We start from the raw sequence: 26,912 nt of genomic DNA on the forward strand, positions 1-26,912 counted from the left end.
AGATCGGAGCTCATTCAGAATGCTGCTCACGCGCTGGCTTCTCTGATGCAATCGCATCTAAGGGGTGAGCGAGGGGAGGCAATGAGCCCGATGGTGCAAGCCACCTTTCATGACGTCACTTCCTGTCGTGACATCAGGGTCCCCCCCGCTTCTTTTTTTGGGACTTGTGCTCTGTTAATGTGCCATTATTTTGTCATAAGTGTCTGTCATGCTAAGAATTGCTCTAAGCAACTGTATTTTACCACTTGCTAGCATAACACCACATTGCCAGTCACACTCACTTACAATCAATAACTCACACTCACTCATTTATTCAATCTCACTCACACTCTCTAACACTCCCTAACACTGACTCATATTCATTTCCACTCAGTCACTTGTAGTGACTCATTTCACTCATGATTCACTCAGAATTGCTGACACTCAATCTTGTGTGCACAACATACATTTAAAACCATTTTGTACTTACATTGATTCATAGTTGAATCTCCACATTTTTTTCGGAGATCTTGCATTGGTACCCGTGAGATGCAAGGCGATAGCCGAGTGTGTGTTAACAAACTGGGGGTGTCGCTTTAGCTCAATGCATATCATTTGTTTCTAGGTAATTGTTAAAGTCAATAGAAGTAGCCTTGTATGAATGCATTTGTCTTTGGAAACCAATCTTTTTATATTCATGATCAGTGTCTTTTTTTCCATGGTTTCCATGGTCAAACATCGGCAACCATGGTTTAGTAGTGGTCATGGTCGTACGCCTGAATGGGCAGACTCTTCTCTGAAAAGAAAGCCACCCTTCCAAAACCCCACCCTACCAAGGCCAATCTTCGACTAGCTGCCTTGAGCAAAACTGCTGAAACACGTTGAAATCAGGCAGATTGGAAGCCTGGTCCTACTAGATCTATCAGCAGCCTTCAACAACGCCATGAGCCACGTGCCTATTGACTCACTGGAGTGGGCTACTCAATCCTAACAGAGAGTTCACAGGTCATGGCCATGCCATCATTCCAGTACTCAGCTAAAAGATCACGAGAGAGACTCCTCGTCTTTTAATGTTTACAGGTATAAATGATGAGATAGGCTTTTACAAGGCAAATTCCTTTGATACTGATAAAACTTAACATCTGCTCAAACCCACCCATGCCGCATTGACGGCAAGACAAATATTTTGTCCTGTTTGATAGAAATAAACAATTAGATGGTACAAATTCATCTAAAAATGAGCCTAGCTAAAACAAAGATTTGGACAGATCCCAAGCTCAATTCTAAATACCCTACACTGGGTTCAAAGACTTTGGGACAATCCCAATCATGGAGACCTGCTTTTTTGTGTAATTTAGCAAAAACCTAGCCTAATGGCAATAGATCACTTCATATGAGCACCAGATTTTATTGCACACAAAGTCAGATTCCATTTTTAAACACAGAGACATTTATTTTCCCACAATCTCAGTATATTTAGCCAATGCCAGACGAGAACCTAGTTGGCAGATCTGGCTCTTAAACCACATCTCCTACATGCAAAGACACGCCAAATCAGTAACATGGTGAAGACCGGGTCTGTATTCTATGAACAATGGTGAGATTTTTCCCATTGCTGAGATTCCTCATGGAGCAAATATTTAGGTCTATGTCAGTACCTGGTGCTTGTACTGCAGCAGTTATAAAATGAGGTGGCAACAATCATATGCCATCTCAAACAAGTTTAGCACCGGATTAGCAAGCCATGCAAAACATGCATTTGACGCTCATTCACGAGATGACAGCCTTTCACTCCATGTATATAGTTCATCAATCGACAATTACACTGTCTTGTTCAGACACTACAAACCTACCAAATCTCAACTCTTTCGCCAACTGAAAAATTGTGGTACTGGCGGCCCTTACTGGACATGCCTTTCTGCCCTCTCCCAGTGAATATTCTACCTGCTGGAGGGCCTGTAGGCCATCCTTGCAGATCAATTATATACTTTATAAAATAGCTCTTACAAAAATAAATCCTATTCAGGAACTAATATTGACTTAAGAATGGATGCTGTGAATTCAACCCAAGGGAGAGCTTTGTCACCAGTCAACCAAACACAAGACCAGTGAGTCTCTCCCTCCATCCAGCCATGCCCCGATTTCAGCAACTCACAAAAATGACAAAGTATTGTACTTGACAGCTCATCCTTGTAAACACCCATGTTTTTTTTTTATAGAACACAGGTTTAAAAGTTATTATAGACTCTTTTGTGATCACAGGCCCGGATTAGTGGAATGCTGCCAGAATTGAATGTCAAAAACCTCATTGTAGCCTGAGAGACGGTGCAAGACTTTCCAGCTTTATGGCTGACTGGCACACAAAGGTAGACTGCATAAACCCAGTCCTAAAAATCTTGACATGGTTACCAAGTACACTATTATCAGGATCAAAGCTGTCTTCCCACTGTTTATGAGGCGGGAGAAAAAACACGCAAGCCCTCTGACAGTGCAGTTCTGTTAGTCTACAAATGGTCTTTGAATCCAAAACGTTTCCTTCCGACCTCCCACCTTTGGTAGAGTACACTTCGTGAAATGCCGACCAAGTCCACAGTGACAACCATGGAAGTCGAGAGACAGCCCAGGCCTGGGGAAGTAACAGCCTTGTCGTTCACTTCTAAAATGGACCTTCCCAAAGCCCTACTTTAGGAACTGGGGACCTCTTGGTCAGGGAATTCGCAAGTCCAGAGCTTCAGGACAGGGGCCATCCTTGTCTTCTCACCTGCCCCTTCCGCCATCTTTAGTACAGTTTGAAAATATTTCTCTTCAAGCAGGCCCTCCACATCGGAGTCCAACCATCTTACTTTTTCTTCCCGCCTCCATAGTGTTCGGTGGAGACGGCTTCTATGCTGAGTTGAGGACACACTGGTTGTCTCAGCTACGAAATGACACTCCTGCTAGCACGTTGCCCAAGACCCCTCTTGCACCTCCCTTACAAACCCTCTACTAATCCCTACCCATTGCACCCCTCACACACACACCCCTGGACTACACCACCCACGCAAGATGCCAGGGGCAGGGGATATGCTACGGTCGTCTCCCCCATGGTCATACCAGTGTCAGAGAAAAGGTATGTCAGGGCAAGCTTTGTTTCTTATAGCTTATTATGGAAAAATTCCAATCACACGATGGTTCATTTTGTAGTTTTAATAAGGTGTTACTATATAACAGCCAATAAGGGATTGGAACCTTTCACCCCTCATTTTCACTATTTAAGATCAGACTCGGCATGGAGCGATAGGGGGGCATAGCTGTTCCTCTGTCCCATATTCCATGTCCTCCCCCTAAAGCATCGGCACCCCAATCTAAGGTACCCTGGAAGGAAGGACCACTTTATACCCTACTGCGCTTTGGAATACCCGTGCCCGAGCCTGGACTAGGCCACCACACCGATAATTTGGGGGCGTCCCAGATCTCTTATTGCACTGCTCCTTCTTGTTCACCAGGGCAAAAGTCTTAAATAAAGAAGTGGGGGGCCGCTGATGTCACAACAGGAAGTGACGTCACGAAAGGTGGCTTGCACCATCAGACTCATTGCCGCCCCTCGCTCACCCCTTAGATGCGATTGCATCAGAGAAGCCAGCGCATGAGCAGCATTCTGAATGAGCTCCGATCTCGCCCCAGAGAGGCCAAAGAGTGAATGTGTGCCTCCATTTGCTCCAGTTATCAAGCTCCCGGTAAAATAAGTGGGGGGACGCCGTCCCCCCGCGTGGTACCCCGACTCGAGCACTGATGTTCACCCACTCCCGAACCCTCACAGCTAGACCCCTTTACAGTGGCTGCAGATGGAAGTGCCCTGCAAGGGCGTTGACCTCTGCAGCCTGCTCTTTCACCCTGAGCCTGAGGCCTCTGACTCCAGATCGTGACCAGCCAGGTCAAAAGGTCAGCACAACAAACAGGGACGTAAAGCGCTTATCTCTCTGCAGGGCCATGGGTGAAACAGAAGCCTGTCGACAGGAGTGCGGTAGCACGAGACGGGGAAGCCGCCGCGAGGTGTGCTGCAGACCGGAGGGGAGGGCCACTCGACCCCTGCTGCGTCGAGTATGAGAGAAACTGAAGAGGGACACCTGCCCCGTGGAGCTCCCGTTTCTCTATGTATGTGGGGAGAATAGGGCTTCACTCTGATTCAAACCCTGTTTCTGTCTTTGTCCCCACTCCCGCCCCGCCACCTGCAGCCGCAGGGCTGGCCCTCCACCTGTGAAAAGGAGGGAGCTCGGGCGTCAGGTGCTAAAGAGGCCCAACTTTGGGGAACATAGAGCAAAGACCCACCAGCACATCTTCGAATTGTAAACATGTTCCTTTAACAGTGACGTGCCATGGGACTCCCAAGTTGCATCCTCACCCCCCCCACCCCACCTCCCCGTCACTAAATACACTCTAAGCAACAAAGCACTAGAGACTTTATTCTAACCCCTTCTTCTAGCAATTCTACTTGCATGAGGCCTACTTTGTTCTGAAGCCCCCTGCTCGGTCCCCTGACTCATTTTTGCAGGCCCTGGGCTTTTCCTCCTTCTCTGTGGTTCCTGGGCCTCTGGGGGAAAAAGTTAAAGTCCATTGTCCCTGGACAGACTAATTCATTCTTAGCTCCCACGCATTTTAGAAATGTGTAATTGTCCTTTTCTGCGACCTCTTGCAGTGACGTCATTTCTGCCTCTCTACCCAATTGGCTCCATATCCTCTCTCTAAAGTCACTTTTTTGGTCTTAATGTTTAATCGTTTTCCATAAACTCCCTTACGATTTATAAGGGAGTTTATGGAAAAATCACCTGCCCTGCTGCCCTCTTTTACCCCTTTTAACAACAAAAGACAGACTGGCTTATTTTGGTGTATCCCGGAGAGGTCTTTTGAAAGGCCAAAACCTTATATTCCACTGGCGCCTCCGCAGTCCCACAGGCCTATAATATGCAAAGGTCTTTTTTTCAAATTCCAGATATCCCTACAGGCAGGACTATTCTCAGCACAAAGGCCAGGTGGGTATCTGTGCCGGCTCAACCAGGAGGCGCATCTATCACTTGAGACTGGTTCTTTGTCCTCTGAGTCCACAAACACATGGTTCACTGATCAGATGTCTGTGGACATTGGCCTAAAGACACCACCTGCTCTTAGGGTAAAATTACCAGGTTATCAATAACAGGTCTTCGGCGTGTTCTTGGGGGGAAAAAAACCTCCACGTGAGGAGGAAGGTGATCAGAAAGAAGAAATAGAGGGCTTTATTCGCGAAGATTTCTCTAGGAGTGGCTGTGTTTTATTCTGGTCTTAGTTGTACATTGGACCTAAACAACGAGGCCTGATTCACAAAGCATTAACTCTCAGGTACAAGTGTGATCTACACCCGAATTTCAAATGGTGAGCCCTGTATGCTCACAGGCCTTTTTCAAACACTTTTCTAGCAAGTTTTAGATACTGGTCTAGAGATGGACAAAAAGTAGCCTTGCTGCAATAAGATGAACCCTCTCCTGTCCAGGCTGGTTGCTTTGTTCCTTCCACTTAGAGGTGCAGCCTCATAGGGCAGGGAATAGGTGGTAAATGCTGCAGCAGACTAGGGCAGTGTAGATTCAGTTTTAGCTGATACAAGTAAGGGATCCCTTGACATTAGTTTAGTATTTTTTTTAAGTTCAGAAATGTTTTTATTGAAACAATAGAGGTGTTATCATACAATACAAAATATTAAATTTCTGTCAGTACACTACAAGTCCATCTCAAAAAGATTATACAGATCGGACCGATTAGTAGACAAAGAAAAGGTAAAACAATATACATTAGTTTAGTATTGTAACTTTTGTAGTCTATAATTTACTACCTGCTTTTGAAGGGAACTGTTTCAAGGATCACACAGAATGTGTAGAACCTTATGCTGTCCATGAACAGCCAGATATGTAAAGTATTCATCCACTTTGGGGGTATTTTGGTAATAGTGACAGATAATAAATACTTGTATATTGTCACCTAATTACACTGTATTCATTTTATGACTCATGAAAGGGGGAAGAATGTGTGGCCCTTGCTGACCCCGTGACCTTGGACTCACACTGATTTCTGTAGTTGATGCAGGTGGCCACTGAAGTCATCAGACACCTGGCCACATCCAACTGTGGATGCTCATGGACAACCCTTTAAACCATACTAAAGGCCGCCCAATCCTCCTGTCACCTTTCACGCCCATGGCTGATTGGTGCAACATAAGGATGACCAATGGTGACCCAGCGAGATGAGCAGTTCAAGGGAGAGACTCTAGGACCCTTGTCTGAAAGGGGACAGATTGTGGAAGCTGCCTCCCAGTATGCCCTCTGACCTTCACTGGTGAGCAGAGAGCAAATCCCCCAGTAGCCTGCAGCCTTGGCGCAGGATTTCTCCCAAGACACTATCTCATTTCTGGCAGCTGGCCTGTGACCGACCCATGCCACTGTCTTCACGCTTGGGTTTCACTTTTCACAGAGCCAAAACACAGATTCAGGTGTGGGGGCCCTGCGGGTAGGCTCTAATGGGAGCCCATGATGGGGCTAGTGAAGCCTGTGGTTGAGAGGGGACAGGACGGCGGTGGACCCAGAAATGTGGGTCCTGGTGCACAAAAATTCTTTGCATTTGCAAGTCAAGCGAACGCAGAACAATCTCCAATGCACAAAAGTGCCTAATTGCATGTCAGTAGTGCAGTGCGTGTTGTAGTAGAGCAGGCGGTGGCCATCTGCAATGTGGAAGTTTAGCTGTCAAGTTGACAGCTCACATTCTGCCTGCGCGAGCTGCAGGCGTCAGCAGGAGCAGGCAGCGGCCTCATTGTCTCTTCTACTGAATGCTTTCCCCAGGGTACAGTTCACAATGAGGCTCTTTTGTGGCATCGAGACCCTTGTAAAAGATTTTTGCCTGCGCATCGCACTTAAACACAGAACCCGCGCGCAACCTTTTGTCCATCAGGGCCACCGTTGGGCGGGAAAGGGAACTTTCAATGCATGTGTAACACGAAGTCTCGCGGTGCATTCAAGGGATAGTAAGTAACCTGTACAACGTCTACTGAGTAACAAAGTCGCGTAGCAAAGGTGTCGTGGGCACACGCTGCAAGAAAGGAAACTGCTCCGTTGACTGCTGCTGTTGTAGTCAACAGACAGTATCAGGGTTCAACGGGCCCTTTATGGCTCTCGGCCCGGGTGCCACCGCACCTGCTGCACCAATGGTAGCAACGCCCATGTGAGCAATCCGTCTATAAATTGGCCTGAAGTCTGAAGATATAAGGGTCTGTGTACCTTGTAACTGTCTGTAAAGTGTCTCGAAGACAGAGACGCAGTATACACAGTTCAACCAGCCTGTAAAGAGCTTTGAAGTCTAAGAACAAAGTGCGCATGTCTGTAAAACACTGAGATCTGAGGACAGTAAGTTCGGTTTGAGGTATGATGTGGCCGGAAGCGCTAAGAAGGCTGATGTATTGGTTAATATGTTTGCAAAGCACCGTCAAGTACGAGGTTAGACAGTGGCGTCCTCTGTGTAAGCGGTCTGCAAAGCCTTCTGAGGACAGAGGCGCTATAGAGTGTTCAACCTGTCTATAAAGCGCATTGAGGTTTGAGGGCAAACGGTGCTGTATGTGGAGCATGTCTGTAAAGCGCTGCGAGGACTGATGTGCTTAATATGTTTATAATTATAAAGCACCGTGAGGTACGAGGTTAGACTGCTGTACTCTGCTAGCGGTCTCTAAAGTGTTCCGAGGACAGAGGCGCTATATAGTGCGCTATATAGTGTCTGTAAAGCGCTTTGGGTACAAACGGTGCTGTATATTGTGTAGCTTGTCTTCAGAAGCACTGTGAGGTCTTAAGACTGAAAGTGCTGCATGACGTAAGTCCTCGTTCTGTAAGTCATGTGAGGACAGCGGCGCTATATAATCTTCAAAGCGCTGTGAAGTCTGTAATTCCATATAATAAAACAGTGTTCTCGTCACTGTAAGACGACGAGCCAAGCGCGGAAGCTGACACTGTTAAATGCCTCTCTTTAGGGGAATAAACCGAGGCTTTGTTTCAGAAGGGAGTTTGTCGGGGGCGGGTCGGGGGGAGGGAGGCAGCGCATTCCTGCGCTGTGCCGTCTTGCTGTCGCTTGCTCTGGACACCCCTGGTGTAATATTTACTGTCCATTAATCACAGGCAGCTGGCGCAGGGAGGCTTCTTTTCTGTCGAGTTATTCCAGACATCTCAGATATGACACCGCTGCGAGGGGTCTGGAGAAGGTTCCAGACTGCGGCCTCCTGGGCGCCCAGCTGGGTCTCTGTGGGCTGAGTGGGTGGGGAGCTTGAATGTCTGTGGTGGGTTGCCGCAAACAGACAAGGCTGGTACCTGCAGGGTATTGGGTGCTCCTGGGGGGCTGGGAGTAAGGCCTTGGGGGGGAGGGGGGGGGGGGGGGTAGGGGTTGTGTACAGACCTGCAGCCAACTCCTTGCCACACGTGGCCTGCAGGGCTTGGCCTTATGCATGGTAATAAAATATTACTTTATGTTAAGCATACCCTAAAAATTCACTGAAAAAACACAAAAGTTAAAGTGACATTCAAATTCAAATCAGTCTTTATTTCGATTTTTTCCAATCATTAAAGGCACAATACAACCATTGAGTGCTACATTTTTGGTTACCATAAAGCCGCACTATATTACAGATAAAATAAGTTAATTAACCAATTTTAAAAATATTGAGTTGAAAATATTTAGGGTATATCGGTATTGCGCATATGGTCCCTGACATAGATTTTTTTGCGGCATTAAAAATACAGATTTCATAATCACAACTACTAGCGGACACCGACATAATATAAAAAAAATAAAAGGCAGTTTGATACAGCTCCAAGACTCCCTTACTAAAAATCTGTATAAACACATACAATTATTACGAAACAAGGTTGGCATTCATAGTACTTAATTTCTTCATATTATTCCTTCGGATGTCCCACACCCAGCTTAGGAACTTAGCCATTTCTATTACAATATCTTCCTGTAAGTTTGTTTTCAAGATACGAAATGCAATTTTACTATAGGTATGGTAAGAATATCTTACTTTGCATTAAAAAAAAACTCAGAAATTTACTGGAAAAAACAAAGGTCAAGGCTCTGGCCAAAAAGAGCATTGTGCTGATAACAGTGCTTTGTTTAAGCTGGAAAAGATGAGTGGTGGTAAAGCTCTGCAATGGGCCATCATTTACATGTTTTATTATTTATATCCTAGCTAGGAGTATATGTCAAAAGGGAAGGGACTCCAAATATTCTTCAAAACCCCTACTTCTCATAATCACACTTTGGATATTTCTACGTGTTAGTAAGGCCTGCCTGACCAGAATAGTATGTTTGGCAATCATGTATTTGATGGCATTTTAAAAACGGTAACTAACATGAATGCAATGTTTAAATAGGTCTAGACATGTTTAAACATTGGCAATTTAATAAAATAATTATGAAATATTCTGAGGGGGCCCCAATGATTTTTTTTTTAACTGGGGGGCGCGGCATTAAAAGTTTGAAGACCACTGCATTACGCCATATTTTTCATACAGCAAAGATAACCAAATTATTTCAAAATAGCTTGGATAGGCACAGGGGAATGATTACTCAGTGTAAAGTTGGAGAGGTAGTATGGATTTTTATTAATACATTTGTATTTTTAAAAAGCAGAATATGGGCATGGGAAGTGGGACTGGTGGTCCCCGTGTGTCATCACATTGTGTGTGTGGTAAAAATAGTGTGCGAGGATGTGAGGGATTCCACTTTTAAAAATTAGAATTGTGAATGTTTGATTCTGTGAAGTTTGCATTAAAGGGTATCTGTAATCAGGAATCGACAGCCTTTCTGAATTTTTCTCTGAGCACAGAGATACAGCTCTGTAACTGATGTTTCCTGTACTCTGTATCCACAAGTAATCCCCACATACCCAGTCTTCCTTCACTCTCTTCACTCTTTATTCCCCATTGTGTTCTCTCTTAGTGCCTTGAAGCAGTTTTAGGGGCATCATTGGAGAAACAGCCATGGGATAACATCATGCTTCCTCCTTCCCTCTCCCCTACTCTCTCATTCCCTGCTTCTTGGTTCCTACTTGCCTCTCATGTCCCTTTCTCCTTTCCACCTCAGTGTTTCACGCAGGACCTTGAGTAGTCTAAGCACTACGTACACAAGTGTTCCATCATTACACTTCATCGATTCACCAACTCATTTACTCACCAATCAACCACTCACTTTCTACCGCACTTACTTATTAAGCCACTAACTTGCCTGCTAAACCACCCTGAAGGCAGTGATCCAGTCATGTACCTATTCACTCGCACACACTCAACCAACTAATGGCGCACACTTAGTCTCACCTACTTATTTATTAATCAACCAACTTGCCTACTAAACCACCCGCTCATCTGTCGTCTCTGTTCTGATGCAGTCATGTGTCTACTCACTCGCACAAACTCACCCATCTACCATCACATACGCCGACTCACCTTCTTACACACATTCACTCACACACTCTTAGAAGCGGTTATATTGAGCTCTCTGTTGCCTTCTTCTTCCAGAGTGACTGCATGAACTTCGTCAAAATTCTGCACTCCTACAATCGAACCCACCTCTATGCCTGTGGAACCGGCGCCTTCCACCCCACATGTGCCTTCGTGGAGGTGGGACAGAGGTCTGAGGTAAGCATCGGTGACTGGTGTGTGTATGAGTCAATTTACAGAGATCCTGTTAGCTATTAAGGACCATCTACCAGTTCCATATCTGTTATCCATGCCTTCTCCTACTCGAATGAAAATCAAGGTTAGCCAGGACTCTTTACAGTGACTCCCAGGGGTAGCAGTGTCCAAGCAACCACTGCCTTAACTCAATAAGAGCTGGTCAGAGTATTGTTAATAGAACAGTGCTAGTGTTACGCACTTATTACCAAAGCCAACATATGTGGATTTTCAGTCAAAGGCAAAATTTCTTTTAAGCCGAAACAAAATTAATATACAGCTAAAACCAGGCATTGATAAGGAATCAGTCAGCCTCAAACCCTACTTGTTATTAAGTGTGGCACCCCACCCAGTAACGGAAAAGCATCATGTATAACAATGGCCCAACAGAATCCCATGTGCTCAATGTTAGTCAGTGTGGTACTGTTATTGTGTGGTGGTTGAACACGTGGCCAGTGAACTCTTCGTCCTGGGTTGGGAAGTCTTTCTTCAGTGTCACTGTTTGGTTAGACTCATGGTCAAGGAAATGCAACTTCTGGAGGGTTTCGTAGGAAGTAACCTAGAATAGTCCGCAGCACGTTACGGAGGCAATTCATAATAATGGAGTGATGCAAACTGAGATGAAATTGTGAGTATTGGTTTTGAAAGTTGTTAGGCAGCACTTTTTTTTGAAGAAGTCGGTTTTCTGCCTTTTTCTAAATCCCCAGGGGTGTTCACTAGCAGCTATGAGCGATGACGTCGTTGCTGTACATGCTGTACTGCCAGAACCAGTTTGCTTGTATCCAGGGATTGCTGGTAGAATTGCTGAGGTTTTCTTTGTGGGTTGGTTTTTGCTGCAAAGAATGTGCTTGCTAGCTGGATAAGTGAGGCTTTTCATCCAAAAGGCTTCGTGGGGATACACAGGTATTTAAAGTGTGGGGAGGGAGGCAGGGAGAGAGCATGGACCCAGTGTTTGAAAATGGTTGAGTCGTGTTACTGCACTAATTCATAGTGGCAGTGTTTGCAAATCAGCTTTTGTTTTGCCCAGCCCGCTTGAAGCGAGTTGGTTTAATCAAGTTGGGAGAACAAAAGGGCTTGTTTGGCTATCAGAATGTGCTTTGGGGTTAGGAGCCATTTTTTTAGAAAATGCTTTACAACCTGGACAAGGTGGATTGTTGTACATGTGTTTCCTTTCATCTGTGTCCCCTTCAGATTTCGCTTGGGATGTTCTTCCTGTAGTGTTTGAGAACAAGGCTCAGTTCTTGATTTTGTTCAAGCTGGGCTTTGTAAGTCTGAATTGGGTCTTAGAGCCATTGAAACAATGCCACATCTTGGTCATCCTTGATTTGATATAGGGAAGGTAGGGCTCCAATAAGCATATGTTAGGTTCTGATCCTAACATACAGCTGTAAGTCATCAATATAAAGCATATCAAATGGACTTTAGGCCCTTTTTTATTTCTCCCATTTGAGAGACAGTGGTAGAGGCTAGTAGCCAGACCATTCCTGAGGGTATGCAACACATTTGTCAAACTGGCTTTCACACTAGTATCGAAAGCAGGTGAGATGTCTTACAAGAACAATGCTTCCATCCTAACAGCATCACAAAGGGACAGATATTCATAAGACTATCTCAGTGACATTAACGTGCCTGAAACCGGCTTGTCAGCTGCTAAAGGGGTTCTTTTATCATTTTACCAACTTGGGAAGTCATTTGCGGAGTGTATATTCTCTACCTGTGGCGGGCTGCTGATTGTGGAGGCCTGATCAGGCAGGGCCTACCTGTACTGCCTTTGACCCAGTGCTTAATTTGCACCAGTGGTTGCCGGTGGGGTCCACCAGCACTTATTTTTGGGGACCGGCACTTATTTTTTCTTATCCAACATTTTCCGAGAACAAGAGAGGGAAAAATACACAAAGGGGAAAGAAGGTGGAAGAAAAATACTGAAAAACTGTCACAGGGGGAGAAAGCAGGAACCTGCCGGAGTGAAATAAAGGGACAGAATGTGTCTGGTAGTGGATTAAAGTAGCATGAGGTGGATTCAGAACAGCGCCGCTTTGGTATTCGCCACTCAGACATTTAACAGAGCTTCCGAGCAGAGCTTTGGGTACCGGCACTCTTTCTTTTACAAATTAACTATTGCTTTGACCAGTATCACCTGCTTCAAGCCAGGTCACACTTACAATAGGAATGACTAATTGTCCTTGATGAGAAGCATTTAAAGCCTCTGTTGATATTATGTTTTTAGGGACAGGGTACCCCTTTCTAGTAATGTGGCAACAAATGATAAGTTTGAGACTGGGTCAAAGTTACTGCAGTCCATAGGACAGAGGATAGCGTTCCTATTACTGAGTTTGCTATGGCCTGTTTTGGGGGTTCACCATTTCATGAGATGTAGTGCTTGAGCAGATTTGAGCGCAGGGGCACCAATTGTAAATTTGACTGGTGGCATGGACAGTGGACTGTGGTCAGTGGCGTATAATGAGGAGTGTTTATGGTTCTGCCTGTAAGTGCAGCTACATACCTTGTAGTATCTGCCTGCGCTGCCATTACAGAGGAGTCAAGTTAGTAACCAAATCCTCTCTGGCCCACAAATCCAGAAAAACCTTACTCATGGTTAGGAGTTTGCCAAATTTTTTCTTAACACCCCCGTATTTCGTGCAAATCTCCCAAAAAACTGCAAAGGCCGCACTGTTCTTTCTACCTGAGAGGAACTGCAATTTGAAACTCTTGACTTTCATGAGCATTTGGTAAGCAAACTTAACTTAGCGTTCCACTTCCTCTTGAATGTTGAGTTGAGTCACACATGAGGAAAAGGTAATCGAAATATGCACTCATTTACAAAATGTTCATGAGTTATCTTACAACCTTCTGTTTTTGTAATGTCTTCCCTGCACTTCTCAGCCTAGCTTATGTGGTCAAACAATGTAGGTTAATGACTGTGTGGCTGGGGTGGCAGTGACACAGACTGGGCCAAGCCCAGAGGATGCTTCTCCTGGTAAGGCAATTTACTACACAAACTGGAATCTACCATCTTCAATAAACCTGTAGGCTGTTTACTTATGTCTGTAATTATCAGGAAAGAGGGAAGAAGAAGCTTTGATCCAATCAGCTTCCTGAGGTTACAACAATAATCAAAAGAGAATGGATCACTTGTCCTGTCAAGTCAAGTCAAAACAAGCTTTATTCTATTACATTTAAAATCATAAAAGCGACAAAACAGCATATATTTAAAAGTTAATTACAATTTGATAAGATTCATGAAAGTTACAAAAGCAAAACAATTTAGTAAAATTCATGGAAGTTAAAAAAGCAAGCAATCAGGGGTTCAAATCTGTCAAGGTGTCCACTGTACATACATATGAGGGTTCATGTCAGTATAAAACATACACAGTGCAAAAAGTTAAAAATGGTTAAAAGATCAATTGCAGGAAAACAGGGTGATAAAATCACCCTTCCAATTGTCTCGGGGATAGCATCCTGGTCCTTGTACGCATGGCAGCGACCAGGAAGCTAGCAACCCCGAGAATTGTCCTGGTACTACCTAATAACTGAAGATAAAGTAAAGCAGGCCGTACCTGGACGAAACCTGCATCTCGTAAAATGGGTGCCAAGAACCTCGATCTACTCACTTTGTAGTGGCTACAAAACATAACGAAATGCATGAGGGTTTGCTCAGAGAAGTTATCACAGCTACACGGGGTAGACTCATCAGGAACGCCCCACACAGGAAAATCACCCAGGGAGTATTGGATTAAATTGAACCTAAATCTGATAAGCAGGTGACGATGGAATGGTCTGCTCACGATTTTTAGATAAGGTTCAATTTGGGGCGAAGTCAGGAGTAGAAAGTTAGCTCTGACTCTTGGTTTAATTAATTCTTTCTCCTCCCGTGTTTGGACTGCCCTCCTCATAAAGTTTTCTTTAATCCATTTCAAGTCTCCCTTGAGTATAGTGTTTGGGTGGCTGAACAGATTTGGTCTGCCGAGTCTGCCCATCTCCCCCTTTATGTATTCCAGCCACGGGATTTTTGAGGCGTTATCCAAGGTCATGCAGTCCCTGAGAATTTTGTGGTTCAGAGTGATGTCCTTGTTCAGCCAAGTTTTGGTCCAACACACGAGGGGCGCTAGTTGGAGCGAATCAGTGAGATATCCCAGCCCTAATTCAGTGTGTATTGAAAGGACTGGTGTGGATTGTGGAACGCCCAATAAGGACCTAAGAAAGTGATTTTCTGCTGTTTGTAGTTTGCCACAGTTTGAGTGGCCCCACAGTGGGGCTCCGTAGGAGGCTATAGATAAACATTTGGTTTTGTAAACCTTCAATAATGCCTCCATCGGTCGAGACCCAAGACGCTTGGCAAAACTCAAAAGTGCAGAGGTGGATCTGGTGACAGCTAAAGATTTCGCATCCACCTGTGGGGTCCAAGAGCCCTTCTCTTCGAATATCACACCCAGGTAAGTAAACACTTGTACCCTCTCCACAGCAACTAAAGCATTTCAACTTTTTTGGTCTTGGTCGCTTCCCTGCCAGCATAATATGTGATTTTTTGTTATTGACCAAAAGGTCTAGCGAGGACATAAAGTGACCAAATGCGTTAAGGAGCCTCTGTAACCCCACCCCTGTGCGGGCTAAAAGCACTGCATCGTCCGCATAGAGGAGTACGGGAACTGCGGACCCCCCCACATGAGGGATATCGGGTGTAGACCCCTCCAGGGCTTTATCTAGGGAGTTGATATAGATGGTAAACAGAAGTGGGGCTAAGATACAGCCCTGCCTAACACCTCTTCTGGAACTAAATGGTCTGGTGGTTTTGCCATCACGGTTAGTTCTAATAGTAGCTGATAGGTCTGCGTGGAGTGCGGCCAGGAAATCTACTAGAGGGGGATCAATCCCAATACCAGCCAGTATGGCCCATAGCTTGGCCCTATTGACCAAGTCAAAGGCCGAGGAGAGGTCCATAAAGGCCAAGTATAAGTGACCCTCCTTTGCCATGGTATATTTACTGATCAGCATGTGGAGGTTCAAACACTGCTCTATTGTACCTCTTTTCTCCCTGAAACCGTATTGCAGGTCAGAGAGCACCCCCTTCTCCTTAATAATGTCGCCTAATCTGTGTAGAATGACTCTGCCAAGAATCTTTACGGCAGAGTCGATTAGCGAAATCGGCCTGTAACAGGCCGGGTCCGATCTAGAGCCCTTCTTAAATATAGGGATGATGGTTGAGGTGGACCAGGTTTTTGGAAACCCCACAATGACAGTTGAATTAAAAACATTAGTAAGGATTTTGGCCCAGAATAGTGACTGCGAGCTATATAGGTCTGCAGGGACTCCGTCTGGGCCCGGTGCCTTATGTTTGGTCATTTCTTCGGTTGCCCTGATAACCTCAAATTCGGAAAAGGACAAAAGAGGAGGTTCAATAGGAGGCTGATGGGGATGGGGTGTGGCTGGAAGATCTGCACTGTTATAAATTTTGCTGAAATGGTTCACCCAGTCATCCTCTGGTATCACGCAGTCCAAAACAGTGTTGTTAGAGGAGGCAAAGTAAGGGTGATTTAAGATCATCCAAAATTGGGAACTGTCTCTCAGTACACTGACCGATGTTAAACTGTCCCAGGCCTCACTTTTTATTGTTTTTTTGCGTGTCTCTGTAGCCTGCTGTTAGAACTGGGGGTCTCTAGTTGGCAGAGGTAAGTACCTTAGACCAAGTAGGGACCCTTGCTTCTAGTCAGGGTGAAGGAATGCACACAGTAGATAACCTCCGCTCTCCCTCTAGGTAGCTTGGCGCGAGCAGGCAGGCTTATCCCCAAGGCAATGTGTATAATAATTGCACTTAACACAACAATAATCCCCAATCCACCACAAACTGAGACCACACAGGTAAGTATATTTTTATAAAAAATATATAACTTTATCTAGTTTCAGCAATGTAAATAAGGCAGTTGCACGATAATCACTTGGTTATAAAAATGATGCGCTTAATCTTAAGGGTGGTATGTAGTTTCAGGAAGGTCTCATCAAGTCAATGTCTCAAGTCTCTTTAATCAGTATGTAAGAAAATATGGCCACTGATTTATAATTAGAACGCTCTCAAAACGAGCAAATTGACTCTAGGACCGCTCTGGCGCTAGTGCCCTTCAATGCTCCTCTCAGGCTGTCTTACCCGCTCTGGACAGCGAGTTCCCGGTCTCTCCTGCGCTCTCAGCGCTTCCCGTCACCTTCCCCGTTCTCCTCGTTATGTACCACAACAGTCGGGGATCTCTGGTGACGAGTTAGCCACACGCGGGGTAGGCAGCAGACACGCGAGGGCCCAGGGGCTGGCAGAAGGACTTCCCAGGGAGCAGCGCCTCTTCTCGAGGGGCACAGGCGCTCGTCCAATCCGTGCGCGGCTCTCGGGACGAGCCCCTGATGACGTCGCACGCCTCTCCGGTCCCGGCCAATAGGAGCGCGGCTCCTTCGTGTAGACCCTGGCGGGGGACCAATGGCAGCGCGTCCTTCTCGGGCGAGCCTCCCTGAGCGAGCCAATCCCAGCGCGGCCGCTCTGAGGCTGCTCACGGGTCCCGGGCCGCTGGCGGTGTGTTTTCTCATCGGTTCTGAGTCCCGGGTCGCTGCGGGGATGCGCGGATCTGGCGCTTCGGGGCACAACAGTCCCCACCACAGGCACACGAAGTAGGGAGGCCGCCCTCAATACTTTCAGCATACGCCACCAGCAGCTCACGGGGGAAGCAAAGCAGTCCCACAGCCAGCGTCGGTTGTGTGTCGATAAACACACCGATTCTCTCCCACGGCTGGCGGATGATTTGCAGAGCGCAGGCTGGAAATAAAGACGATCTCCCAGCGTCCAAGAGTCACTTTAGGAACCTTTTAACCCTGGGTTCCAGGAACAGGAGGCCAGCTCTTCTCAGGCCCTTGGAGATTCAGTAAAGACACCGCACACAGCAAAGTCTTGGCAGTTTCAAGCAGGCAGGGTCACAGCACACAGCAAAGTCCCTTTCTTCTCCTCTCCTTCAGTTGGATAGCAGGATAGGTCAGCCCTTAAAGCACACAGCAAGGCAATCTTCCATCAGCTCCTTCAGCCGTCCTTCTTCCAGCAGAGGTTCCTTCTTGATTGTAGAATTTTAGAATCTAATCTTCTGTAGTAAGGGGTCCTTCCCTTATACCCCTGAACGCCTTTGAAGTCCTTTGTGCAAAGGGGTCCTTGGCTCTGGAATGTTTCTGGTGTTCTTCTTCCTGACAGCTTCAGGGCCAGAGGTGACAGTGGGCCGGCAGGGGAGTTAGCCAGCACGGTGGTCAGGCAGGCACAGCCCAGCACTATCAGGCGCTTCTCTCTCCCCTTCCCCGGGCAACAGATGTCGCCTTTCACCCCTGGGCTGACTCCAACCCCCTCCGGGGCCCTGCAGCTCCTGTCACGCAGGCATTCCACACACACAGGCCCAAGCACACAGAAAGGTTTATACAAAAGAACAGCCACTTTCTAAAAGTGCTATTCTCAACCCCAGGATCCAAAAACAACCTTCACTAAAAGATGTGTCATTTAATTCTGAGTTCAGGGATATCTTTCATTGATGTTCCATCTTGTTCCTATAGGGAGATAGGCTGGGGTCCAATGGGACCAGCCTCCCCATGTTACCCTAGGGAGCCTTACAGCCCTACAGCAGTGAGCACACAAAGTGTCTGCTGCTCTCCACCAGAGCATGTTACCTGCACTAGTACATGCTCTACCCTATCCATACACTGCACCCTGCCCAGGGGGGTACCTGGAGCCTTCCATAGGGGTGGCTGATGTGCACAGACAGGGAAGGGTTAAGCCCAGCCAGCGGGGACACTGGCCAGGCGGACATGGCAGTCCACTGACTGCACACAGGCCCTGCGCTGGCAGGCCTGAGACACCATTTTAGAGCTACTCATGTGGGTGGCGCAATCTGCGCTGCAGGCCCACTAGTAGCATCTGTCATCACCAGCCCTGGCACACACAGTGCACTTTACTAGGGACTTCATGGTGATACAGATATGCCAATCAGGTATACCCAATCAATATGACAATTTACAGAGGGAGCACTTACCCTCTGACACTGATCAGCAGTGGCAGAGGGTCCAAAGCATCTAAACCAGCAAAAACGAAATCCAGCACAGCATAAAAAATACATGAGTCAGAGGCAAAAAGATGGGGAAAAAAACCACGCCAAGGATGTCAGGTCTAACACGTGTCCCCTCCAGCTGAAAGTGGGGAGAACTACCCAACCTCTTGGGAGTCCTCATCACTAAGGCGGAAGAATCTGGACAGACCGTCAGCATTGGCGTGTTCTGTACCAGGGCGGTGCTCCACCGTGAAGTCCATCCCCTGTAGGGAAATGGACCACCTCAACAGTTTTGGATTCTCGCCCCTCATATGCATTAACCATCTGAGGGGCCTGTGGTCGGTCTGAACACGGAAGTGAGTCCCAAACAGGTAGGGCCTCAGCTTCTTCAGAGCCCAGACCACAGCGACAGCTTCCCTTTTGATTGCACTCCATCTCTGTTCCCTGGGGAGTAGCCTCCTACTAATGAAAGCCACTGGTTGGTCTTCGCCCTCCTCATTGATCTGTGCGAGTACTGCTCCCACGCCTTGCTCTGAAGCGTCAGTTTGCACAATGAACTCGCTGGAAAAGTCAGGTGCCTTAAGCACCGGTGCTGTGCACATGGCAGTTTTGAGGGTGTCAAAAGCAGTTTGACAGGCCTCAGTCCAATTCACTTTCCTGGGCTGATTTCTAGAGGTCAGCTCTGTCAAAGGGGCTACAATGGTGCCATAACCTTTGACAAACTGTCTGTAATACCCGGTGAGACCTAAAAAGGCTCTCACCTCAGTCTGGGTCTTGGGGGGTTCCCAAGCCAGAATGGTCTCAATCTTCGCCTGTAGGGTCGCCACCTGGCCGCTCCCCACCTGGTGTCCCAAGCACACCACAGATCCCTGCCCTATCTGGCACTTACTGGCCTTGATAGTGAGGCCTGCCTTCTGCAGGGCCTTCAACACTGCGCAGAGGTGTTGCAAGTGTTCCTCCCAAGTGGAGCTGAACACAGCAATGTCATCCAGGTATGCTGCGCTGAATTCCTCCAGCCCTGCTAATACCTGGTTGACCAGTCTCTGGAATGTGGCCGGGGCATTTTTCATCCCAAAGGGCATGACACGAAACTGGAAGTGCCCCTCGGGTGTTGAAAATGCTGATCTTTCCTTGGCCCCCTCAGTTAAGGCAATCTGCCAGTAACCTGAAGTCAAATCAAAAGTGCTCAGGTACCGGGCAGCTCCCAACCGATCCACCAGCTCATCAGCTCGGGGGATGGGGTGCGCGTCAGTCTTGGTGACCGCATTGAGCCCGCGGTAGTCCACACAGAACTGGAGTTCTGGGGGGCCACCAGGCGTAGCAGCTTTCTTAGGCACTAAGACCACTGGGCTAGCCCAGGGGCTGCTGGAGGGCTCAATTACCCCTAGCGCTAACATCTTAGAAACCTCTTCTTTGATGCTAGCCCTGACCTTGTCAGCCACTCTGTAAAACTTCTGTTTCACAGGCAGGTTGTCACCGGTGTCCACATCGTGGACGCACCACTTGGTGACACCTGGGGTCAGGGAGAACAGGGGGGCGAACTGACCCAAGACTTGGCGACAGTCCTTCTGCTGCTCTGGGGTCAGGGTGGGGGAGAGAACCACACCATCCACCGACCCATCCTGCTCCTTGACTGCCAGGAGGTCAGGGAGAGGATCACTATCCTCCTCCCCTCCAGCATCTGTAGCCATGAGCATAGTCACTTCAGTCCTCTCAAAGTGAGGTTTGAGGCGGTTCACATGTAGCACTCTCAGGGGTTGCCTGGGAGTCTTCAGGTTAACCAAATAGGTAACCTCGCTCTTGCGCTCCACCACCTCGTATGGCCCAGACCACTTGTCACGGAGCGCACAGGGCTCCACTGGCGCCATCACCCACACTTTCTGCCCAGGTTGGAACTCCACAAGAGAGGTGTTCTGGTCATACCACCTCTTCATTTCCTCCTGGCTAGCCTCCAGGTTCTCTTGAGCGAGCTTCCTGAAGCGCTTGGTCTGGTTGCGAATGGCCAGCACATAGCTGAACACATCCTGAGGGGTTTTCCCACGGGATTTCTCCCACCCCTCCTTCACCAGAGTAAGAGGCCCTCTGACAGGGTGGCCAGACAGCAACTCAAAGGGACTGAACCCTAAGGATTTCTGAGGCACCTCCCTGTAGGCAAACAACAGGCATGGCAACAAGACGTCCCATTTCCGCCTCATGGGCTCCTCTAGGCCCATAATCATGCCCTTCAAGGTGCGGTTGAATCTCTCAACCAACCCATTTCCTTGAGGGTGGTAAGGAGTGGTGAATTTGTATGTCACCCCACACTCCGCCCACAGGGACTTCATATACCTAGAAATGAAGTTTGTCCCCCTGTCCGAGACCACCTCCCTGGGAAATCCCGCCCGGGAAAAGATCCCCATCAGGGCACGGCCCACCACTGGGGCTGTGACTGTCCTGAGCGGGATGGCTTCCGGATACCGAGTGGCATGGTCCACCAAGACCAGGATGAACCTTTTGCCTAGGGCTGTCTTGGGATCCAGGGGCCCCACGATGTCAATGCCCACCCGCTCAAAAGGGGTGCTCACCACGGGAAAGGGTTGGAGGGGTGCCACGCACTTCCCTCCGCTCTTGCCACTGGCCTGACAAGTCTGACAAGACTTACAAAAGGCAGCGACGTGCTTCTTCATCTGGGGCCAGTAGAAATGGGTGACAAGCCTGTGATAGGTCTTGTCTTGCCCCAGATGTCCTGCGAGAGGTACGTCATGAGCCAGACCCAGTAGGAAGTTCCTGAAGCGCTCGGGCACTACCAGCACTCGGGCTGCACCGGGCTCAGCGAACTTAGGCTCACTATAAAGTAAGTCATCCTCCCAGTAGATCAAATGCTCCTTGGACCCCAGGCCTGCGGCCTGGTCTGCAGCCTGCTGCCGCACACCAACGAGAGAAGTGCACTCCTTCTGAGCCTGGCAGAATTCCTCCCTGGAGGGACCACCATCCTGCTGCCACTGGGACAGCTCAGGCAATTCCCCTAGTTCGGCCACCTGTTCCCCTGTAGGTTCCAGGGCATCCCCCTCTGGGTCTGCCTCCTCCTGGACCGTGGGAACAGTGGGGGCCGGTTTCCCGCGCCCTCTACCCCTTCTTCTCTTGGCAGGTTCCTGGGCCATTGTTCCAGGCTCCAGCTCTGCTAGACCGCCCTCTCTGGCTGTCATTGCACGGGTGGACACACAGATCCACGCAGGCAAACCCACCATCTCCAAGTGAGTCCTGTGCTCTACATCTTTCCATGGAGAGCTCTCCAGGTCATTACCTAATAGACAATCTACAGGCAAGGCATCACTTACAACAACTTCCAATGTACCGGAGACTCCTCCCCACTCAAATGGAACACGTGCCAACTTGCAGTAGCGCCCTGAACTGTCAGCTGCCACCACAGGACGGAGTACATTGGGAATGAACTGCTCTTCAGACACCCATTGACACCTGACAGATGTCACACTGGCCCCTGTGTCTCTCAGAGCTTCTATCTCCTTTCCATTGATGGTCACCTTCTGCCCATATTTCTTAGTGTTTAAGGGCAGCAAGGCTTCCTGGGCCATCTCTTGGTCTCCTAAAGAGACAAGGGTCATCACTGCTAACCCCTCCTCCCCACTAGAAATCAAATCCCCTCCCAAGGCTACACTGGCCAACGCCGGTGCTGGAGCACCAGAGGGTGCTGGAGGTTTCTTTGGACATTTGGGGGAAATGTGCCCCACCTCCCTACAGGCATAGCAAGTAGGTGGGGACCTGTTGTCCTGCTTGCCCTTATGGGGCCAGGACTTCTTGGACTTGGGGGTGTAGACACCTTCTCCTGGGAACCAGTTTGGGGCCCTTTAGAAGACTCCTTTTGATTACCCGTGTCCCCCCCACTCTTCTGCTGGGGACCCTGTCCACCCTTGGCTGGGGTACTTACCACCCCCTTGTGGACCCTGGTGCTAGTCCACCGGTCCGCCTCTTTAGCAAGCTCACTGGGATCAGTTAACTTGCTATCCAAAAGATGCTGGCGCAGCTCGGGGACACATAAACTACTTAAGTGCTCCCTACTAATCAAGTGGCACAACCCCACATAATCAGTAACTTTGCTGCCCTTTATCCAACCTTCCAGTGCACGCGTGTACATACTCACACACTCCACCCAAGTACTTGAATCAAGCTTCTTGAAGTTCCTAAACTTCTGGCGGTACTGTTCTGCAGTGAGCCCATACCTGAGGCATAAAGCCTCCTTCATGGCGGGGTAGGATAAAGTACCTGCTACCTCTAAGGGTGCCAAGACATCCCTCCCAGAGGCCTCAAAATGCTTCCACAATCCTGCTCCCCAATTCTTCTCAGGCACTTCATTCATCTTTAAGGCAAGTTCATACGCTCTGAACCACGCATAAATATCCTCACCCCTCTGATAATTCTGTACCAGATCCTTTGGTATGTATACCTTACCCGCCTGTACTGGTTGTGCGCTGCCACCATTAGAACTGGACACCCTCTCTTTATATTTGATGGCCAACTCCTTCATGCCCCTCTCATGAGCCAATTCGAGCTTCTTCTCCTCCAAAGCGAGAGCATGCCTTCTCTCCTGCGCCGCTCTCTCCTGCGCCTCTCTCTCAACTTCCAGGCGCAGTTTCTTCTCATCGGCGTCCGCTCTGAGTTTCAAAAGCTCAATCTCATGGGCCCTAGCTCTCTGATTCTCCTCCACTTCCTCTGGAGAAATATTCCTACTGGAGTGGTTGCTGCCAGCCTTAGATGCGGACCACACTGGCAAATCACTGAGCAAAACAACATTCTCCTGTGTGCCGTCCACTTCAGTAGCTTCCGGTAGATCACCATGTTTGGCCTCCCACCAGGCCCTCAGAGCTTTCTGTAGCTCTTCCTTGTTTGCGCTGCCCTTCGCTGGGCATCCAAGCTGTTTGCAGAATGCTTTCAGTTGCTCCTTGTTATAGATGAACAACTCCTGGATTTCAAATTCCCCTACCACTTCTACAGTCACGCTTGGCGCTTTCCGAGACATGATGCTTCCTTCCCTTTTCAACAAAAGGTTTCACCAAAAAGAAAAAAAAAATCTTGCGCAACCTGTGCTGCTAAACTAGACTAGTGATGTACAAGAAATCACTGCAGTTCAAGTGCAATTATTAGTTCAAAATCCCACCGCTGCCACCAATGTTAGAACTGGGGGTCTCTAGTTGGCAGAGGTAAGTACCTTAGACCAAGTAGGGACCCTTGCTTCTAGTCAGGGTGAAGGAATGCACACAGTAGATAACCTCTGCTCTCCCTCTAGGTAGCTTGGCGCGAGCAGGCAGGCTTATCCCCAAGGCAATGTGTATAATAATTGCACTTAACACAACAATAATCCCCAATCCACCACAAACTGAGACCACACAGGTAAGTATATTTTTATAAAAAATATATAACTTTATCTAGTTTCAGCAATGTAAATAAGGCAGTTGCACGATGATCACTTGGTTATAAAAATGATGCGCTTAATCTTAAGGGTGGTATGTAGTTTCAGGAAGGTCTCATCAAGTCAATGTCTCAAGTCTCTTTAATCAGTATGTAAGAAAATATGGCCACTGATTTATAATTAGAACGCTCTCAAAACGAGCAAATTGACTCTAGGACCGCTCTGGCGCTAGTGCCCTTCAATGCTCCTCTCAGGCTGTCTTACCCGCTCTGGACAGCGAGTTCCCGGTCTCTCCTGCGCTCTCAGCGCTTCCCGTCACCTTCCCCGTTCTCCTCGTTATGTACCACAACAGTCGGGGATCTCTGGTGACGAGTTAGCCACACGCGGGGTAGGCAGCAGACACGCGAGGGCCCAGGGGCTGGCAGAAGGACTTCCCAGGGAGCAGCGCCTCTTCTCGAGGGGCACAGGCGCTCGTCCAATCCGTGCGCGGCTCTCGGGACGAGCCCCTGATGACGTCGCACGCCTCTCCGGTCCCGGCCAATAGGAGCGCGGCTCCTTCGTGTAGACCCTGGCGGGGGACCAATGGCAGCGCGTCCTTCTCGGGCGAGCCTCCCTGAGCGAGCCAATCCCAGCGCGGCCGCTCTGAGGCTGCTCACGGGTCCCGGGCCGCTGGCGGTGTGTTTTCTCAGCGGTTCTGAGTCCCGGGTCGCTGCGGGGATGCGCGGATCTGGCGCTTCGGGGCACAACAGTCCCCATCACAGGCACACGAAGTAGGGAGGCCGCCCTCAATACTTTCAGCATACGCCACCAGCAGCTCACGGGGGAAGCAAAGCAGTCCCACAACCAGCGTCGGTTGTGTGTCGATAAACACACCGATTCTCTCCCACGGCTGGTGGATGATTTGCAGAGCGCAGGCTGGAAATAAAGACGATCTCCCAGCGTCCAAGAGTCACTTTAGGAACCTTTTAACCCTGGGTTCCAGGAACAGGAGGCCAGCTCTTCTCAGGCCCTTGGAGATTCAGTAAAGACACCGCACACAGCAAAGTCTTGGCAGTTTCAAGCAGGCAGGGTCACAGCACACAGCAAAGTCCCTTTCTTCTCCTCTCCTTCAGTTGGATAGCAGGATAGGTCAGCCCTTAAAGCACACAGCAAGGCAATCTTCCATCAGCTCCTTCAGCCGTCCTTCTTCCAGCAGAGGTTCCTTCTTGATTGTAGAATTTTAGAATCTAATCTTCTGTAGTAAGGGGTCCTTCCCTTATACCCCTGAACGCCTTTGAAGTCCTTTGTGCAAGGGGGTCCTTGGCTCTGGAATGTTTCTGGTGTTCTTCTTCCTGACAGCTTCAGGGCCAGAGGTGACAGTGGGCCGGCAGGGGAGTTAGCCAGCACGGTGGTCAGGCAGGCACAGCCCAGCACTATCAGGCGCTTCTCTCTCCCCTTCCCCGGGCAACAGATGTCGCCTTTCACCCCTGGGCTGACTCCAACCCCCTCCGGGGCCCTGCAGCTCCTGTCACGCAGGCATTCCACACACACAGGCCCAAGCACACAGAAAGGTTTATACAAAAGAACAGCCACTTTCTAAAAGTGCTATTCTCAACCCCAGGATCCAAAAACAACCTTCACTAAAAGATGTGTCATTTAATTCTGAGTTCAGGGATATCTTTCATTGATGTTCCATCTTGTTCCTATAGGGAGATAGGCTGGGGTCCAATGGGACCAGCCTCCCCATGTTACCCTAGGGAGCCTTACAGCCCTACAGCAGTGATCACACAAAGTGGCTGCTGCTCTCCACCAGAGCATGTTACCTGCACTAGTACATGCTCTACCCTATCCATACACTGCACCCTGCCCAGGGGGGTACCTGGAGCCTTCCATAGGGGTGGCTGATGTGCACAGACAGGGGAGGGTTAAGCCCAGCCAGCGGGGACACTGGCCAGCGGACATGGCAGTCCACTGACTGCACACAGGCCCTGCGCTGGCAGGCCTGAGACACCATTTTCGAGCTACTCATGTGGGTGGCGCAATCTGCGCTGCAGGCCCACTAGTAGCATCTGTCATCACCAGCTCTGGCACACACAGTGCACTTTACTAGGGACTTCATGGTGATACAGATATGCCAATCAGGTATACCCAATCAATATGACAATTTACAGAGGGAGCACTTACCCTCTGACACTGATCAGCAGTGGCCGAGGGTCCAAAGCATCTAAACCAGCAAAAACGAAATCCAGCACAGCATAAAAAATACATGAGTCAGAGGCAAAAAGATGGGGAAAAAAACCACGCCAAGGATGTCAGGTCTAACACCTGCCTATATTCTTTTCTGAGCCGACCCACCAACTCCCTATCTCTGGGCTGATGTTTAAGGGACTGGAGCAGAGCATTGTGTTTTTTTGAGCACTCCCTGTCGAACCATCTAGGGCTAGATGAAACCGCTTGATTCTTTGTGGTCGTCAGGTCATGATTAATTTGTGTGCATATGGAGGTGAAGGAAGTAATGATGGCTGTTCCCTCACTTGTACTATCCGTGCAGGTTTTAATGTCAGCTTGTCTGTTCTGTAGAAGGTTGTCCATGAAGTTCTCCGGGACAACCTTTGCCCAATTTAATCTGCGGCCCTGCTCCCTAGGGACGAGGGCGTCTCCACCGTCCCCCAGACGCTCAACCTGGGTGGCAGTGTTGTCGCCCATGTCCAGGGTCAGGACTACAGGATTGTGGTCGCTAAAAGGGGAAGTACAAACTTCATAGACTACCGCCATGTTGGTTAGGCC

The 26,912-nt window shown here is 48.5% G+C and overlaps 1 protein-coding gene across 1 annotated transcript in view; it reads left to right on the plus strand.

Annotated features, from left to right (window-relative positions):
* LOC147668822 (semaphorin-3B-like) overlaps positions 1-26,912 on the plus strand; it is a 233,109-nt gene that overhangs the window by 140,029 nt on the left and 66,168 nt on the right. Inside the window, exon 5 of the mRNA XM_086948429.1 lies at positions 10,533-10,652. Within this exon, the coding sequence (XP_086804555.1) occupies positions 10,533-10,652 (120 nt within the window). The remainder of the gene's footprint in view (positions 1-10,532; positions 10,653-26,912) is intronic.

This window comes from Lissotriton vulgaris, unplaced genomic scaffold, assembly GCF_964263255.1.
Source record: "Lissotriton vulgaris unplaced genomic scaffold, aLisVul1.2 SCAFFOLD_437, whole genome shotgun sequence".
NCBI lineage: Eukaryota > Metazoa > Chordata > Amphibia > Caudata > Salamandridae > Lissotriton > Lissotriton vulgaris.